This window comes from Astatotilapia calliptera, chromosome 22, assembly GCF_964374335.1.
Source record: "Astatotilapia calliptera chromosome 22, fAstCal68.1, whole genome shotgun sequence".
Classification (NCBI taxonomy): domain Eukaryota; kingdom Metazoa; phylum Chordata; class Actinopteri; order Cichliformes; family Cichlidae; genus Astatotilapia; species Astatotilapia calliptera.
The window spans coordinates 32,717,844-32,733,154 of NC_137442.1; the positions used below are offsets into that span (position 1 = coordinate 32,717,844).

Genomic DNA, 15,311 nt, shown 5'->3' on the forward strand with positions numbered 1-15,311 from the left:
ATATGAAACATTCTTTGTCTCTTTTTGTGTGTGTTTATATGTTAACAGCAATGAAAAGTAAAAACAATGTTTTATATAACAGTATTAAAGTGACCGTACAAGTTGCTATTTTCCACATTACTCCACATTATAGTTCAATTTTGAGAACGAGTCATTAAGAAAGATCGACTAACCATTTGTCATTAAAACTGAACAGTAGTGGCAGCCTGGAAAGAAGGAAAATATAAAACTGTAGCATAACCCTGGCTTGAAGTAAATAACACAACGTCACATTAACCCAGCAGAAAGTTATTACCCAAGAGATGGGTTAAATAGGCAACCTCATCTGGGAATTGCTGTGATTACAACAATAAACTGCAGCAACAATTTGCGTATGTTAAACCGAGAGATGTTTAACCAAGCTGAGTTTTGCACAAAGCAGTCGATATAAATGTTAATGTATAAATTTGGCAAGTAGGGGATGAGGAGAAGGTTAAATGACTTTTCCCCGATTGGACTTTTTATAAGCATTTTCATACACGAACAGCCGGCTCTCCGGCTGGGTTATGATCTCGCGAGAGTTTAGTCTGACGACTTTATGAACTCAGAAACCTATCGGATCCAATCTAACATGCTGATGCAAAGACCGAGCGCTTTCATTGGCTGAAAGGATCGGTTGCGTAATCGTTCAAGAACTCTTAATTGGTCCGAATCGGTCGCGAGCGTATGCGCTGTCCAGGCTCTTGTCTGCAAGCTAGGGAATAACCGGTATGTATAGTTAGCTAATTGCGAACGTTTTAGTTTTAAATATTAGCCCTCAGGTCGAAATGGATGCTCTCCTCTCCCTGCTCTTCTCCTCAGAGGAAGAGGAGCTGTACATGTTGGACCGCATGGCTTACTTCATGTTTTTAATGGCAGCCTGCACTTTTATTACTTTGCTGTTTGAAAATGTTCCTTACGGGCGGTATGCTACAAGCAAGTATGGATTTCCAGTTAACGCCAGGTTCGCCTGGTTCGTCCAGGAGCTGCCAGCCTTACTGCTCCCTATGTGTCTGCTACTCTGGACATCTTCTTCCAAGACGTCTTTACTACCTAATCAGCTCCTCATTGCCATGTATTTCCTTCACTATGTCCAGAGGTAAGCAACCGTGGGCAGTCACGTTTATTTATTTATACAGTGTTATAAGCAGGCTTGCGCAAGGAGCAGTGCTTAAGTACCCCTTCAACTGGGCAAAGAAACGCCTGATTGATTATGCAACTCAGATACAGGAGATGTCAAAATGTGCACAGATGAATACATTTCAGTATAAACATGCCATTACTCAAAATAATGTGTTCTTGTTGTGTTTTTTCTTCTTCTTCTGCAGAGCCTGCATTTATCCATTTTTAATCAGAGGAGGGAAACCGACACCGTTCGCTTCATTCGCTCTGGCCTTTGTGTTCTGCTGCTATAATGGCTTCATGCAGATCAGGTACCTGAGCCATTATGCTGAGTACCCAGCATACTGGGTTACACATCCATGCTTCCTCATTGGTAGGTGTCCTGTTCCCTGACTGTTTGCAACAGGAATGTGAATTATTTTGTTGTGTGCAGAAGTTAAAATGTTGTACTGAGTGTAATTAGTATTTTATAAGTGTACATAGGGATGGGAATTGATAAGAATTGAGCTAATATCCATATCACTTATCAATTCCATCCCTTATTCATTCTCTTACCGATTCTCACTGGATCTTCCTTGAGAATCACCCCCATCGCTAAGCAGCATATCAAAGACATTAAAGTCATGCAAATTAATTGCATGTTGTCTGGTCAAATGTTTGTCCATGTTGGAGGTATTTCCCCCTCTTTGTTGTGATCAGTGTTGGGGTCGTTACTCTAAAAAAATAATTATCACACATATTACAAATAAAACATTTATTAAAAGTAATGCAGTACGTTGATTAATTACTCCCAGGATTCAGTAATTTGTCTGAAGCAGAATCAGAATACTTTATTAATCCCCAAGGAAAATTCTGTATTTAAGTTAAAAGTAAAGGACATAGAAATAAATAAGAAAAAAAGTTAAACTAAAGAGAAAAGACAGGAGCAACTATAACAGGCTGCATGCATGGTTGACGCATGCGCACTCAAGATGATTTGTTATCCTACTTGTTACATTACTTTCATGTTACTCTGTAAAATGACCCGTAACACATTGTTTCATAATTACCATTTAACAATATAAACCTGTAAGCTATAGTTTCACCGACAAAAACCCCTGTCCTAATGACAGGGGTTTTTGTCCTTGGTATTGCACAAAACAAAGATAAAAACCAACACAGCGACTTCAAAGCGATCTCCACTGTGATTTTACTGTAGAAACAGCGACTGCAGCCTGACTGCTCATCAATTTGTTACCGGTTGAAGTTCAAGGTCTGGTTGATGGGCTGGCGTCGGCATTCACTCAGCTTTCACTGTGGTTCTTGGCTAGCCAAGCGTCCTGGATGTAGTTTCCACTTTACAATTGCACTCTCATCCTCTTGTGCAATTAAAAAATAACCACGCTGTAGACTGCATCAGTTGGATTACATAGTATCAGTTTTAAGTAGGGGAAGGTGAGGCTCTGCTGATTGCATAGTCCTCTACATGCACTGTGCTGTGCTGAAAACTGTCCAGCAGAGCATCTGCTGGACAGTTTTCAAAAACCCATATAAAGCAACATATACACATGTGGCAGTATATCTGGGATAAGTCCAGCCATGTATCTATCCACCCATTTTCTGCTGCTTATCCGGGTCATGGAGGCAGCAGCCTAAGCAGACGAGCTAAGACCTGACTCACCCCTTCCTCCAGCTCATCTGGGAAGACTGGAGGCATTACTGAGCCAAAAAAAAATATCTGTGTTATCTAGTAGAATGGTTACGAGCTGTTCTGTTTCGGTATACACTGGAAGCCCAGATGTTCTTGTTTTACATGTTGAATGCCCATGTGGGCATTCTATGTGATCTGTGGGTATCAGGTGATTCGTCCACATGTATTTGAGTTTTTCTAAGTGAGTGAGAAAGATGTTATGTATAGTTGTTGGTGTTTGTACACACATAAAGGTTTTTGAAAGGTAGAATTATCAGATTTGTCAGTGGGGTGGCTGCATGCCAAATAACCCCAGGTTCAGTCATCAACTCATCAACGAGACTCAGAGATACAAGGTTACAAAGGTGCACTTTGCCCACAACAAAGTGACCTGTTGTGGGCACTTTGCCCTCTTTCTGTCTGAGAACCACAGCCGGAGTGTGAGCTATTTTTGAAAAGTCAGGAAATGATAGATGTGGGTGGATATTTGGAGAGCTGTACCTCACAGATGACAGTGATTACACAGTTTAATACGTTCGCCAATTTGTGCACATTGTCTAAAGCATCATGTATGTATGTATTTTATTTATAACAACAGTTTCTCAACGCAGTTTTTCTTTTAAAACCTTCCCTTTTGTCCTGTTACAACTGGGAAAATATCGAGTCTGTATGTGACCCTAAGTTGGATTAGCAGGAAAACTTAAAATATGATATTTTAAGGTTGCTTTCGGAAGGAAACCAGGAGTATTCATCAAAATGTGGAAATGCTAAAAGAAAAAGAAAAGCAAAGGTTTGCTCTCTGGCTTTTTGTCAGTACAGTCACTTGCTGAAACAGCTTTTGCTTTTGTCTCCAGGCTCGGTACTGTGGTTCGTCGGCTGGTTTATAAATGTACAATCTGACCACATCCTTAGGAACCTGAGAAAGCCCGGAGAGACTGGTTACAAGGTTCCCAAAGGTAAGAGCTTCAGTCAGACTCTGACATTTTATTTAGACTTGGGATTTTAAACTCATTTTAATCTCCAGTGGGTCAAACCAGTGAAACTCTTTCTGTCAGCGTAAAGGAGTTTAGGTACACATTTTGTCCCTGAGATAACTTCATAGGAAAAAGTGGTGTCGTTTCAAGGTTGTCTCAGTTCTTCTATCTGTTCTAGAAATGCTGCTGTGTTGAAGAAATAATCTGTCAGCACTACTCAAGCTCAGTTTAAGCTGTAAGACATAAATGTTTAAAATTACATAAAGTTTGTCACCCAGACTGTCCTGTAATTGTACAGCAGAAAGTTTTGTTAATTCGCAATAAAATAGCCTTTTAAAAATTGTGGACTTGTTGTTAAAAAACAACCAAAAAAGTGTAGCGTCTGTGTTGAGGGGGAGAAAAAAAATGAAAATGCAGTTCAAAATGTGTGCACTCCTTCATATTGTCCAAAACTGTCCATTGGGCCTAATTGGAGTCTGTGCCGGGCTGATTCTGGGCCCCAGGCCTAATGTTTGACACCTTTGATTTAGACTATTTAATTTTCTGTTCAGAAATAAATTCAACAGCAGGTGTCCAGTAATTAAGGATAAATCATTTCTGTAAGTGTAGTCTTAAGTTTTTGCATACTCAGCCTAAAGTAAGCAATGCAACATTTTTGTTAGTAATTTGATCATTAAACGACGAAAGAAAACAATATATAATGAAATCATTTCATTAGGTTTTCATTGTACTCTGTAAAGTAAGCTATAAAGAATGGGGCAATGTAATTTCTCTCAGTCCTGGGCGAACTGTACATCGATTGTGCTGGTAAACTTTATTTATTTATTTATTTATTTATTTATTTATTTATTTATTTAAGAGCTTAACTCAGAACACTGTCACACCAAGTTTACCTTTTATACGTTGTGTATGCATGTAAAAACTGGCATATGCATACAGAATGTAGAGGGGGAAACTGATCAAATCGATTACGTATTTGTGAAACATAGTTTCAGGCAGAGGAGTAACTGAGGGGCCATGCTAAGATTAGTATAAAATAAATAAGCATGGTTTCCAATAAAGCTATTCTAGCAAATTCCAAAAATAAAAGTATACAGCTTGAAATAAGCATAAAATACTTTCATGAAATTCTGAGAATTCTTCAATTTTAGGATACAGTCCTTCCTTGTAAACGGTGCCGTTTTTACATTGTGGCGCTACTTATTCTTAGGTTTAGACTCTGAATGTTTTTGTTGCAGCACACGTGATGAGTGAGAAGGAAGTCACAAAACCTGCAATCACATAATGGCCCTCGACGCTGCGGTCTCTGTGTGCTAGATGCTAATTTTCCAGTGTGGTCTCATGATTATACAGATCACGCTAAGCAGAATCACAGGTTGTCACTAGCTGTCTTTGCCTGGGCCTCCGTGAGCCCTTACATTACTGTATAAACAGCTCTTGCTGCACATCCTCTAATACGGTCCAACTTGTAGGACTTTTAGTGTGTTTGCTTTCACTGACACAAACATGGAAATCTTTTAAACCACATAGAGTTGACAGTAATTGTTAGACAGTTAGCCAGGCGTACAGTGGAAGATGTGTGTAAATGTGAAACCCTCACTTATTCAGTATTCAGGCTGTGTACATAATTCATCTTTATGAAGTGTTCATGTTATTTGAGACTAATGTGCTTTCAGATTGATGTATTTATAGTATTTGTTTACATTTTTAACATTGGAGTGTTTTAAGCACAGAAGGGTCAGTTGACAACACTACAAAAGCAAAACAAAAAATCACATTTCACATGGGATTTCTGAAACAAGCTGTTGGTGTTTTCACTTATTACTTTCAAGTCTCATTGAATATAACATGTTCATTTTGTAAACCACTGCCCCAGTTGGTTAGAAGGGAGGCTTAAATGCAGAGCATGCCTCAGGCTGGGTCAACCATGTGACTGAAAAGTCCGTAATGTAAGAACATATGATGACCTTTGGTTTCTCAGTCAGAGTTGCCTCTTGATCTGTGACAGACCAAGTTGCCAACAGCCAAAATATTCTGCACGGCTCTTCACTAACCACGATAAAGAGGCTGCAAAGGAGAAAACTGTTCACTTGTCATTCTGCAGCTTTTTGCCATTCACTCTGCAGCCCGTCACCTCCCTCAGCTCCTCAGGCCCGATTCAGCTACTCTGATCTAGGGCTGCTCAATTATGGCAAAAATGATAATCACGATTATTTTTACTGAAATTGAGATCTCGATTATTTGACGATATTTATTTAACCCTTTAAGACCTACTATAGAACCAAGTCCGCCAGAGCTTATATTATTTTTTTACATGTTGTAGTGCCATTTGTGGGAGCATTTCAAGTTGCTATACAACTGTTATAGCCCATAAACGGGCGATCGTGGCTTAAGAGTTGGGAGTTCGCCTTGTAATCGGAAGGTTGCCGGTTCGAGCCCCGGCTTGGACAGTCTCGGTCGTTGTGTCCTTGGGCAAGACACTTCACCCGTTGCCTACTGGTGGTGGTCAGAGGGCCCGGTGGCGCCAGTGTCCGGCAGCCTCGCCTCTGTCAGTGCGCCCCAGGGTGGCTGTGGCTACAATGTAGCTTGCCATCACCAGTGTGTGAATGTGTGTGTGAATGGGTGGATGACTGGATATGTAAAGCGCTTTGGGGTCCTTAGGGACTAGAAAAGCGCTATATAAATACAGGCCATTTACCATTTACCATATTTTAATAATATGTATGCATTAAGTCCATAGTAACTACATTAATTGCAAAAAAGTGCAATAAACTACAAAAAAATTGAAAATCGTTTTTGTTTTGTTTACATATATTTCTACTTGGAGAAATTTAAGAGGTTTATCCCTCAAAACTTTAAATACAAAAAAGTTGCAAAAAATAGTTTACAACAACAGGAAATTTATTTTGAGTGTCTTCATAGTTTTATTTTGGAGATACACCAATTTTTATTGCAGGAAAAACGAAAAAACAATCCTATGATGCAAATTTGCAAAGAAAACAGCAGGTGCATCAAAATAAACTATTTCCAGCAGTGCAACTCGAGTTCTAAGCATCCCAGCAACTATTCAGAAAAGTCAAACATGACCAGTATAGGCTTTTAAGGCCTACAAGTAAAAAACTACATTTCCGCGAAAATGACGTCAGTTCCGGTTTCAGCCAGGAAATGGCGGACATGTGATAGTTCGCGCTGACGTCTGTTTCAATGTGGGAAGTGTTACGAACAGCTGATCGGATCGGCAAAGCGTGTTTCTGGAATATTATGTTTTTCTTCCTGCAAGCGCTTTTTATGCAATTTTTGTAAAGCTTTATGTGGAAGGAAACCGTGACCGAGGACAAGCTGATGGCATAAGATGTAAGTACAACTCCTCCGGTTTCATATGCAAAACAAATTATTGCGCTAGCTTACACGGTTCAGGTTCTACAGGGATTTAAAAATAGTTACACAAAACGGAGCGTGCTGCTCTGACTGGCTTTAAAGGGTTAACAATGACAATGTATTGAATAATGACTTTGAAAAATAATATAAAATAGTGTGCAACACCACTGAAGATTTTTTTTTTTTTTTTACCTCTCTTTTCAACCAACGGCAGTCACTCTCCTCTCCAAATAACTTCTGCTTAGCTTTCCGAGCTTCCCTCGGGTCCTCTTAATCAGCGGTCTCCAACCTTTTTTGCGCCACGGACCGGTTTATGCCCGACAATATTTTCACGGACCGGCCTTTAAGGTGTCGCGGATAAATGAGGGAGGGGCTAATAATCGGCTCAGTCATTTTTAATGATCGTTGAAAGCCCAGATCGTAATCGTGATTAAAATTCGATTAATTGAGCAGCCCTACTCTGATCTGGACTTCACTCTTTACTTTCTACAGCAGGGGTAGGCAACCTTTCTGATGGCAAGTGCCATTTAAAATTTCCTCAGAGGTCAGTGTGCCATCCATATGATTGCATTAGCAATAAATTGAATAACGCGCTATATGAACAGTTACACACTATATAGAGCCACTTTATAGGATTATATTTGTTCGTAGATGTTGGCAGCTGTCAGCGAATAGTTTTCAGCTATTTTGAAACAAAAAAAGACTTTTTATCCATAACAGCAAATGAACTGAACAACAGAAAATACAAATGCTATTTATGGTCTCCTCACAACAATGATAAGAAAAATAAACTGGGCCAATATGGCATGTTTGTTAATACAGAGTCACACATGTTAATGTGATCTCTGGTCTCCCACTCAGAGACTCGGGTCTCCGAGGGTCCAGCATTCAGACCTGAGGACTCTCTTCATGTGAGAGAAAATCTGCTCACACAGATATGTAGAGCCAAATACTGTCAATAAGGCCTCTGCAATGTTCTGAGGACAGTTAAACTTGTCAGATAGTGACGTCCAGCAGGTGAAAATGCAGCTCCATGAACACACACAGCTGTGGATTCCAGCTGCTTCGATGTTGCATTAACTGGCATTAACTCAGTTAATGTGAGACAAATCGAGCTGCTCATTAAAGATTTCTGGTTTGATCAGAAAATAAAACATTGGTCCAAACACCTGAAAGTCCCAAAAACGCATTGTGTCTCAAGTCTATGGATGTATCCATGTATTTCCGTGATGCTGTGCTGAGCAGACAGCTCCAGAAACCTTTGAAGTGTCGGAATGTGGAAAGCCAACAGCGTCCCTCTCACCAGTAGGCTAAGTTATTTTTAGCCAATTACAAGTTGAATCTGGTAGTTGGGTTTTTAGCTAAGATACCGTCATTAAGAAGAGGCACAACTAATGTGTCTATGCGAGCTGATTTGCGATGTGCACTGGTGGCGCGACCATTTATTTTTTTTGATGCACCTTCTCAGATTAACTCACTGCGTGTCGTGCCCAGGGCTGGACTGGGACAAAAAATTGACCCGGGCATTTTGACTAGAGACCGGCCCCCCAGGTATTAAAGCCATAAAGCCTTTGAATGAAAACAAACGCTGTTGTGACAGTGATGTACAGTCTTGTTGGTATATGTATGATTTCTATACATTTTACATCAGATAAAAACTTTCATTGTAAGCTTCAGATAATTTAATAACAGCCAGACATTTTAAATGAGAATAAGAAAGTATTTCTTTGTGCCCCCCTTTCCCTGTTAATGTCCTACCTGCCCTCCTGGCAAAACTTTGCTAGACCCGCCCCTGCACAGTTACCAGCTGTCAGCTACTTAGAAAAGGATCCTGGTGTTATTTGTCTCTCAGAAACAGTTCATAACTTCCCTTCAACTCATCCATGTCACCTAAAAGGTAAACCTGTTTCTCCATCACCTGTTCAGCTCTGATGATTCAGTAAGGACATCTCCTGGTTTCATCTTCATGTTTCCCTCTCACCAGATATCCAAACAGACATCATGACCAGCAGCTTTACAGCTGTGGCTCCAGCAAACATCAGCTGATACTAGAAGTTAATATTAAATAAATTCTAACAACAGCTGATCAAGCTTAAACGTGCTGCTGTTGTTTAGCGCGACATCCGCTGGTTTCCTCTTTCTGGCGCAAAGTGGGCGATAAACAAACAAGAGAGACGATCAGCTGATCATTGATCAGTTTCATGATTGAAGTAGAAACAGGAGAGAGAGGGGGGAGAATGAGAGAAGAAGAGGCAGCTGTGCAGCAAAGACAGAATAAATCCAGCTTTGTGTCTTTTTCCATCCTAGACATCTCAGCTCAACACGAAACACGTAATAATGTCTCTGAATACGGGATGATTCCGTTTGTACGGGGCGGGTGGCAACTCTACTAGCTGACCTTATGGATAAAATAAAGTTCACTATCAGTAACATCATAGCACCACCCAGCTGTATAGAAACTCCGTCATGCTAGTTAGCACGCAGTACGAGTTATTGTAACTGACTGTAAAAAGTCAGCATAACGAAAATAAACTCCACCTAAACTTGGTTTATATCTGACCCAGATGGACTGCAGGTCGTAACTACTTACCTGAAGTTCAGTTCACCTGACACTCGGACTGGCGGCCGCCTCGGGTCTCTCCTCCTCCTGTCTCCCCTCTCCCTCATCCACCTGCTGGCCTCCACCACTTGTTAATTTTACTGAATCTGCGGAAGCTCCGCCATAGCCACCACCAAACAACTGAGTTATTTTTACACACCGACCAGTATCTAGCCAATCCACCACCTTTCATTGTTTATACTGTTCCAAAAAAAATAAATCATCGGCCCACCGAGCAAATGTCTGGTATGCCCGTCCAGCTATGGTGCCATCAGTTAACCCTGCCTAGGGTTGCCGACCCCTGTTCTACAGACTCGACTCTGTTTAGTTCAGCTATGGTTCACTTGCTGCTCTACACAGGCAGCAACTCGTCTAATTCTCCACACATCTGTTATCCAACACCCTGGATCAGAATTCCATCCCAGATCCATTCAAACCCTGTGATAATTACTAATCTTTTATCTAACGACAGTGCCTTATATATTGAGCTATCTAGCTAGATCTGGGTCATGCTATACAGCCTTCATGTTGTTAGGCAGTCAGGACTGCAGCATTTAACACTGAGTGTCAAAATGATGGTTGGTGGTTCTCCGTACAAATGGTCGATAAATGTTTTGTTTGTTTCGGTGTTTTTGGGAGGGGAATGCAACACATCAACGTTCTCTGATGAGTAAACCCATTTTAGGAAGAGTTTGCTGTGCAGCCCGCCCCAGCTTGGCTAAAACAGACCTAACAACTGAAACATGAGTGGATTTATGGTTTGGTTTTGGTTTTTTTAAGTGTGTGTGTGACCTTGTACTGCATTTAACTGGCTGAGCACTGTATAAGATGTGACATGTAAGGAGGGGGTTGGGTAAACAAGGCATTGGTTCACGTCCAAATTCCTTTTGCAAAACAGGCTGTACGGTGGGTACATGGAATCAAACTGTTTTCTCTGAAAAATCCAAACCATAAGTTGGCTTCTACCTCTGTTAAATAAATCTGTAATCATAACGGGTTCACAAAGTGAGCGGCTCCCCTGACTGGGAGCGTAGTCACAACAAAAGCACCTTGAGCCTGAACTTGCACTGAACCTGTTGAAACAATCCTTCCCTGAACCTTAAAGAAAATAGAGCAGAGAAGGCGAGGTGTGAGGAAGCTGTGAGCTTTGTTGCTCCAGATCAACCTACAGGCACGTCTGGAATCCCCTCAGCCAAGAATCTGCTATTTTCACATAAAGGGTAGCAGCACTGCTGAGCACATAGCCTGCAGTCGCATACTGAGTGCTCAGCCATGTATGTGTGGTATGAAGCCAGCTCTGTGAATGCCCTTTGCATTTTGTAACTGCATGTTGCCTCCAAATAAGATTCACAGGCAGTGGAAATGTCACCACTTCTTCAGCTTAGTATCAAATTGTATTCTGCAAAAAGTCACTGGATTTTATTTCCCTCAACATGAAAATGTTTGGGTTATTTTTGCATCAGTGAGCACATCAAAGGAGAAACCCACCTGCTCTAATGTCGCTGTCTTCCACCCACAGGCGGCATGTTCGAGTACGTGTCTGGGGCCAACTTCTTGGGCGAGATAACAGAGTGGGCTGGCTTCACTCTGGCTGGTCACTCTGTTCACAGTGCAGCCTTCGCCATCTTCACCGCAGTGGTCCTCGCTAGCAGAGCTGTGGCCCACCACAAGTAAGAACAAAAACAGGCAGCGTTCTCACACTCGGAGCAATTTTCCTGGAGTGTGCACACTGTACATTTTAAACAAAATTCAGAATTAACACAGGAAAATTTCTTGTTCCTTTGTTCTTGCTCTGCAGATGGTACCTTGCCAAGTTTGAGGACTACCCTAAAAGCAGGAAGGTGTTGATTCCCTTTCTGTTCTAGAAAGCTGGACACCTCGAAAGGTAATGTGTTCTCCTGCAACGGCGAAGAACATTCCTGTGATCATTTGCCTAATTTAGAAATTCTCTAATGTAGCAACAAACCTTGAACACAGCTTATTTTTTTTCCACTGAAAACAAGCGCACTCTTGGTGTGACGAAGCAATTGTTAAAAGTCACCATCTCAGAAAGGTTTTTATCATTTGTTACGTTGGTAATAACATCACAAAGCACCAAGGAACCTCAACAAGCATGGACTGAATGTGCTGGAGGTGTTGCGTTTGCAGGAGAGGCGGCATTCAGCTCTCCTCCAGAGGAAATAAAGGTTGTGAATGGAGTACCTCCATGGTAATATACGGGATTTATGACAGTCTACATCAGCAGTAAACAGCTTTAAGACTCTCCTCCTGCTCTGCATATTCTCCCAGTTGGAACATAAAGTTGGAAATGCAAAGCAGACATTTAAAATGGTCATTTTATCCTCAAGATTCAGCTGTTGCAAATCTTTTTAATGTCGATTCACATCAAATAGACGAGTTCTGAATCACGTAGAACGTGTTTTCTACTGGATTTTGCTCTGGGTGTCATCTACTGACCTCGTCATCTCAAAGTCCTGAAAGAGAAGCAACTTTGTGAATATCTGCATATCTGGACTCAAAAAAAGACTGGTCTGCAAAATTAGAATAGGAATGAAACATTATATAAAGTGGGAATCTGAATTATGTCAGAGGATGACTGGCGATCCGTTTGTCTCTCATAGCATAATTCCACCAGCTCTAGACGATGGAGAGAATATGGCTGGAAAAATGTGATTAGGTTCTTTATTACACCTTATATCAAAAGCAAGCAGCTGAAAACACCCCAACAATGCTGGAGATTATGTGGAGACTGGGACGCCAATCATTCTCATGTGTTTTGGAAGTGTAAAAATAGAAAACCTTACTGGGAAAGCATGTCATGTGAGGCACGAGTATTGTATTTTGGAATATGGGAAAATGTAAGAAAGGAGGACCATTACTTGTTTAAAATTTGTTGTTGTCAAGCAAAAAGATAATAACAAAAAACTGGCTGAAAAGTGACCCTTTAAAATTGGAAGAATGGACTGATGTAATTGAGGATAGATATAGATAGATCTCTAGAGATAGAGATGACCTACACTTTGAGACTGAAATCTGATAAACTGTGGACAAAATGGATAGCCTATAAGACTCACTCAACCCTATAAGGCAGGGACCTCTCCTCTGAGGGTTGTTTTTTTTTTTTTTTTTTTTTTTTTTTTTTTTTCCTCTTCTTAATTCAAATAGCTTTTGGTTCTTGGTCCTTTGAGGCATAGGCGGACGGCCAGGCCCTGAGAGAATGGGGTCCTGCTAATACCCGCTCCGGGTTCAAATATGTTATGATTGTGAATGGAACTGGACCTGTCGGGGAGAGGACCAGACTTCGGGCCCTGTCTGGCAGCCTTCATATGGATGTAAGAGTCTGGGTGGATGGTGTTTTTGGGACGGGATTGATAAGACAGTACTTCTCTATACATATGTGTATAATTATTCTTTGTTTTCTTCACCCCACAGATTAGGTGCGCTTTATTCCTTTTAGTTTGTTTCTTTTGTGTTCTTTTTTTCGTATTTTTTGTTTGCATGTACTACAAAGTTGGAAAAATGTACAAAGTTAAAAAAAAAAAGACTGAGACTTGCATCAGGCCTGTCCCCCACTCATGGACTGCGGGGACAGAGAATGAAGATCAAGCACAGGCGTCAATAAGTCACCCATGCCTGAAATTAGAAAATAAGAGTTGCCCCAAAACATGCCCCATGCTGGGAGTTTCTCAGAGAGATGGTGAAGAAGTGGAGAAGAAATTAGAGAAAAATATTGGCCTGGTGAAAGCAGGAGGACAACGCGTGCTGAATGAATAAAGCTGTGCGAGATGTGTTTTTGAAGGGACGGAGAAAAACTGGAAGTAAAGACAGGAACAGGAAATATTGGACTTGTCTCTTTCGCTCCATTACGGTTTCATTTTTGTTACTGTGAGTCATAATCTTGTCAGTGTAAGTTAAGACTTTTCTTAAATCATGTCATGGTTTGTTGGTACTCAGGTGCCCTTTTTTTGGGTGGGTTTTAAAAATGACTTTTTATTCAAAAGAAGTGCAGTTATCTTTAAAGTTTGCTCACTCATTTTCTGATGAAGTCCTTTTCCTGTCACAACTGAGGTCATGTCTTTAGGAATTTGATAAAGGGATTTTTACACTTTGTCACCAATAAATACTTTGACTGCTGCGTCTGAGTGTGATGATAAATGATGGCTGCTTTGCAGAGAGACGTCCTTCGTGCCCCCACCTTCTCTCTTTTTTCCAGGGTGTTTTTTTTTTTTTTTTTTTTCTAGTTGTGCATCCTCTGTCTGGGCTCCTTGTAATTGCATCACTATATTACACAGACACTATTTACAACTGAGTGTGCCATTTGCCTGTAATACCATTCATCTTCATGCACTGTGTAATGGCTTGTTGGTCCCAAACTTAGACACACAGGCTCTGGATACAAGTAATATTTAATATACGCATGCTATATAATTTAATGTAACGTGGAAAAGCAACAACTAAGCAGCATTAACAACCTTCAGCCTTTAAGACTGCTGCATGCGAACAAACACACGTCTGTGGTAGGAAAGTAAAATAACAAGCCACTGCTGCATGTTCTGCCCGTCTTGCAAGCCATAGACTGTATATAAAAGATGGACACCGCTTTCCGATGTGAAAAGTAAAGCCAGCCTGGAAATCTACTTTCAAGATTTATTGAAAACAATAAGATGTTCATTTTGTAAACTGTGGACCCAATAAGAGGGAAATAAGGATAAAGCATGAAATGTTTATGACTGGATCAACCTTGTGATTGACAAGTCACTATTGTCGCCTCTGTCAGTGCACCCCAGGGTGGCTGTGGCTACAATGTAGCTTGCCATCACCAGTGTGTGAATGGGTGGATGACTGAACGTGTAAAGCGCTATACAAATACAGGCCATTTATTGTATGAGTGGCCATTGGAAGCAACAGTGAAAATGACGAAGGGTTCAAAACAGTCAAGTCCAGTTGATAAGTTAGCGATCCACCCTCTTCTTCAAATATGGCCACTGCTGGCTATAAAAGGGGGAAAACCAACATGGCAACATGGAGTCCTAAGCCAGCCGGTAATGTGATAGCTGCTTTAGTTATTTATTTGTTTATTTATGGCTCCAGTCTTGCCTCCCATGGATAGGACTAGACTTTGTACAAAATATTATCTCAAAAAGTCTGAAATTAAAGGAAACATGAAGTCCTAGTCTTAGATTCCGTGTAAAATTTCTGTGTAACAGTGCAGGTGAACTTTATAATATATAAAGTTTCTGTTTTATGTCAAATTGTTTAACATTAACTTTAACAGAAATATTCAGTTTATTGTCATGCATGAAGAAAAACAGCGTACTTGGTGTTGCACTGATTTCTGCCCTGTCATAACTATCAGTATGATCTCTTGGTCTTCCTTTGTGTTTACTGAGGTCTTAAAATCCCTTGGTTATGATTTTGTAAATGGTGCAGGATCCCTCCTTTGCACCCAGAATGCAGGCGATGGACAGCAGTTTGAAGATGTTCTCTTTACCTGTAGATGGCGCATATTAACACACCTACACCTCCTAGGTTTAAACTCTTTTAACCCCCC

General features: G+C 40.7%; 1 protein-coding gene across 1 annotated transcript; it reads left to right on the forward strand.

Moving 5' to 3' along the window:
• Positions 1–63: 63 nt before the first annotated feature.
• Positions 64–11,692, forward strand: srd5a1 (steroid-5-alpha-reductase, alpha polypeptide 1 (3-oxo-5 alpha-steroid delta 4-dehydrogenase alpha 1)). The gene is made up of 5 exons (XM_080295710.1): positions 64–1,117; positions 1,347–1,513; positions 3,664–3,765; positions 11,280–11,430; positions 11,559–11,692. The coding sequence occupies exons 1-5, from the start codon at positions 807–809 to the stop codon at positions 11,623–11,625; spliced, it is 798 nt and encodes a 265-aa protein (XP_080151836.1). The 5' UTR covers positions 64–806; the 3' UTR covers positions 11,626–11,692.
• Positions 11,693–15,311: the final 3,619 nt, after the last annotated feature.

Excerpts from the sequence above, each read along its gene's own strand:
- srd5a1 (XM_080295710.1), top strand. The coding sequence starts at position 807 with ATGGATGCTCTCCTCTCCCTGCTCTTCTCCTCAGAGGAAGAGGAGCTG. Across the intron at positions 1,118-1,346 it reads TTCCTTCACTATGTCCAGAG|AGCCTGCATTTATCCATTTT; the intron begins GTAAGCAACCGT and ends CTTCTTCTGCAG. Across the intron at positions 3,766-11,279 it reads TGGTTACAAGGTTCCCAAAG|GCGGCATGTTCGAGTACGTG; the intron begins GTAAGAGCTTCA and ends TTCCACCCACAG.